This window comes from Microtus ochrogaster, unplaced genomic scaffold, assembly GCF_000317375.1.
Source record: "Microtus ochrogaster isolate Prairie Vole_2 unplaced genomic scaffold, MicOch1.0 UNK46, whole genome shotgun sequence".
Taxonomy (NCBI): domain Eukaryota; kingdom Metazoa; phylum Chordata; class Mammalia; order Rodentia; family Cricetidae; genus Microtus; species Microtus ochrogaster.
Window position 1 is genome coordinate 86,652 of NW_004949144.1, and position 4,070 is coordinate 90,721.

Below are 4,070 nucleotides of genomic sequence, written 5' to 3' on the forward strand. Positions count from 1 at the left end.
GTCAATGTTTCTATTCTAGAAATTTTGTCATTTTCTCTGCTCACTATTGCTCCAATTTCCAGTTGTAATCCATCTTTCACATACAATAACCTTTGACTTTTCCTTTAATCTAAACATTTTTGTTAGTGTTGTGTTTATACAGGGTCTCACCATCTAGTCCAGTTTCCTTCAGTGCTGAGCCACATATACCATTGTGTACCACTTGTCCAAGTTTAGTATGTTTTTGTCATATGTTATTCTGCTTTCTTATTTTAATACTTCTGTTTTGTGTTACTGCTTCTTTGACTATCCATTAGGTCTTTTTTATTTTTATTTTTTACTGTTTTGTAAATAATACCATTCAAAGAAGTGTACATTATCCATTAGGTCTTGAAGAATATTCTGACCTGGCTTGACTGGGCTATGTATTGTCCTTTATATGCCTAGATACCTACAGTGACATTACAGGAGTAAATGTCAGTGAGAACTGGAGAGAAATGAATAGTGCCGAGTCTCAAACCGGTGAAAAAAATCAGATGTATTAACCAAGGTAGGAGATATGGATAATTAAAAGGATTCTTGTGCAAATGAATTCATGTAAATTAATTTCTGCTTTGTAACAGAATAGGAATTATTCCATATTTATTTAGTCACAAGTCTTTAGCATATTTACATTACTACTGCATAATTAAAAATGAAAGCAATTTTATATCATCTCCTAACAACTATCATATTATTAATTGTAAGTGAAATGCACAATAAATTTTAAGTACATTATAAACATGAATTATTTATATCAGAAATGAAAGGGATTATGATCCAAATAAATGCATAATTATGAACTAGTATATATATGTGGATATGTACACATACACATATGACTGTATAAAAAGTAAAATTATTAATCTTCTCAGTTCCAGCATTTGAAGTATAACTAACTATGTAAGATTGTTAGGTAATTGTTTGCTTGTAGAAAGAACTTTGGAAAATATGTATAGGTGCCTAACTGGCTTCATTTTGAAATATTTAATGGAAAATTTTGTTGCATAGAAGTTAAGATATTTTGCTTTTTATGTGAGTTAAACTTTTATAATTTTTCTTGTCAGAAAATAAATGATTAAAATTTAATATGTGACTAGTCAAGATAATGAAAATAAATTGATATGTTTTGAATACAGTACATGAGAATTCTACTTTGTTCAGTATCAACTATGAAGGATTGTAGTCCATTATGTATAAAGTATGAAGCAACTGGATGAAGCACACCTGGGTTTTCATTCAAAATGTAAGATTTTTGTGAAAAACTCTATAAACCACTTCATTAGTAAATGTGATGTTTACTTGACATTCTACATATGACTTCATTTAATTAGTATGTAATGAATTCTCAAGAATCAGCTAGACATACATCAGAAGATTGTATTCACAAATATTTTGAATTATAGTGAAATTCTGAACAGTCTCTTGGAAACAATGAATGGTCTCCTACATTACATGTTATCAACTACATTAAGTGTAGAATTGCTAATGGGAAATTTAGGCAATACATTCACAGTTTTGGTGAACGTTATGCACTGGTTAAAGAGGAGAAAGATATGTTTCATAGATCAGATCTTGATTACTCTAGCAATATCTAGAGTTGCTTTGCTCTTTTCACTAACTGTAGGTTTATTTGTATCTGAAAAATACCCAGACATAATAATAACTAGAAGAATTATGAGACAAATTTGTATTTTCTGGACAGTAACCAATCATTTCAGCATCTGGCTTGCTACATGTCTTAGCATCTTCTATTTTCTCAAGATAGCCAGTTTTTCAAACTCTATTTTTCTTCATCTAAAATGGAGAGTAAAAAAAATGGTTTCAGGGACACTGTTGGCATCTCTGCTATTCTTGTTTTTAAACATTTTAGTTGTAAACACACATATTGATCTCTGGATCGACAGAGTTGAAGCCAATGCATTCTTCAGAGTTATCTCAAGTAATTATTCTCAAGTTGCTAGGCACATTATACACACCAACACTCTGTTCACACTCATCCCCTTCACCATGACCCTGACTATGTTTCTCCTGCTCATCTTCTCCCTGTGGCAACATCTGAAGAACATGCAGTACAATGCCCAAGGGTCCAGAGATGTCAGCACTGCGGCCCACATAAAGGCCCTGCAAATGGTGGTCAGCTTCCTGTTACTATATTCCTTTTATTTTCTCTCACTTCTTTTGCAGTTTTGTAACATTAAGTATAAGCAACAAAGCTCAGTTTCTCTTCTTTTCTGGGTTATTGGAGTTGTTTTCCCTTCTGGCCACTCATATGTCTTGATCCTGGGAAACACTAAGCTTAGACAGGCATTTATTTCCATGGTGTGGCGGCTGAGATGCAGGCTCAGTGCTGTGGAGCCTTCAGTTTTCTAAAATGTACATCATCTTTTGTATTTTAGAGAAACATTCGTTCTTAATTAATTATTTTTGTATAAATTTCAAACTTCTGTATTTCATTTGTAGCATTGTGAATTTTGCAAAATTTTGTGTAGATTAGGTACTGTCCTAACCATTAAAGCCTTGGCAGAAAATATGGAAATACCTATATTGTTTTTATAAGGATAGATATGAACATGGACTTAATAAATATATAAACACAAAATATTAGCAAAATTAATTTTTCTATCTATAATTATTATCTATAATTTGACATTTTCAAATGATTTATGTTAAATGTAAAATACATGGGTGTATATATTCATGTGGCAAGTATTCCACATATTGTTAAAACTGTTGTAAGATTTCTGGGACTCTTTAGAAGTGACCCCTTTATATTACTAGATTTGTTTTATCAAATTTTTGTCTTCTAAAATTGTTAATTTATTTTTGTACTTATTGGAAAAAAATGTTTTCATTTTTCTGTATGTCTTTCAGAGACAATTTGAAGGGGATGCACATGTTATAATATTTGGATATGTGTAATAAATAGCTACTTGGAGGAGGATATTATAGTACTTATACATGGCTCACTGACATTTGAAAATTTCAGCCTTTTTTGAATATTGTATGATTAAGTTCTCTTATTGAAAAGAGGTTAAAGTTCTCAATTGGGAAACAGGAAAATTGTTCAGTGAGTAGTTGTTTGTTATTCAGTTGCTTAGGAAACATTAAGAAAAAGAAGTATGTATATATTCAATGCTGAGAGAAATGCTCTGCTTTGTAAAGTATCTGAAGTTGAATAAATTTTTAGAGATGGAACCTATGAATGTGAAATGCTAACAGTCAAAGATGAAGCTCAATAAAAGAAAAACTAGATAAGAGTCAATGTATAGCTTTCTTGATGAAAATAATTAAATAGAGTAAATACCAATACAAGATAAAATGTAAATTGCATAATGATAACATTTCAAACACAGTTTAATCCACAGGGCAATAAAAGTGGAAGTGCACAGAACAATTTTCACTAAAAAGCATCTCAGGGAAATCTCACATTTTCAGCATCAAGATGGAAGCCTGTTTAGTTTCCTTCTACTGTGGTGCCAAGGTACTGGTAAACCACAGAACACAGCATTCAATAGGCTTTTAAAACACTATTTTAAATAACTTTTACACAACACGTCTACCAAGATTCCTGTCTGTTAGTAGCTTTCACTTCATCAACACACTAGATTTAATGCCATACCTAGACAGTGGAATTCTAGCTCAGTGATCACAGCAATGATTTCTTGAATGGTGTTTTGTTCTCAGCCTTGAATTGGTGTGTGTGTGTGTGTGTGTATGTGTGTGTGTGTGTGACTTTTTCACTTAATATAATGAAGGCATAAGATATTAATTACCATCAGATAATTGTAGAGCAGAGAAATTTCCTAAGGAGATACTATAAATAACAAGACACCTTAGAAAGAAAAAGCTCTTCTTCATGAATGCAATTTATCTGCTGAAACAAAATCCTGATGTTGAAGAACCATTCATGATATCACCTGAGGACTGAAGCTCACATATTCCTGCATTCTCCAGTTCTTCTTCTTCTTCTTCTTCTTCTTCTTCTTCTTCTTCTTCTTCTTCTTCTTCTTCTTCTTCTTCTTCTTCTTCTTCTTCTTCTTCTTCTTCTT

The 4,070-nt window shown here is 31.7% G+C and overlaps 1 protein-coding gene across 1 annotated transcript; it reads left to right on the plus strand.

The window, feature by feature from the left end:
* Positions 1-1,452: 1,452 nt before the first annotated feature.
* On the plus strand, positions 1,453-2,391 carry LOC113455457 (taste receptor type 2 member 140-like). Its single transcript, XM_026777097.1, has one exon. It carries the CDS (start codon positions 1,453-1,455, stop codon positions 2,389-2,391), a length of 939 nt encoding a protein of 312 aa, XP_026632898.1.
* The last annotated feature ends 1,679 nt before the right edge of the window (positions 2,392-4,070 follow it).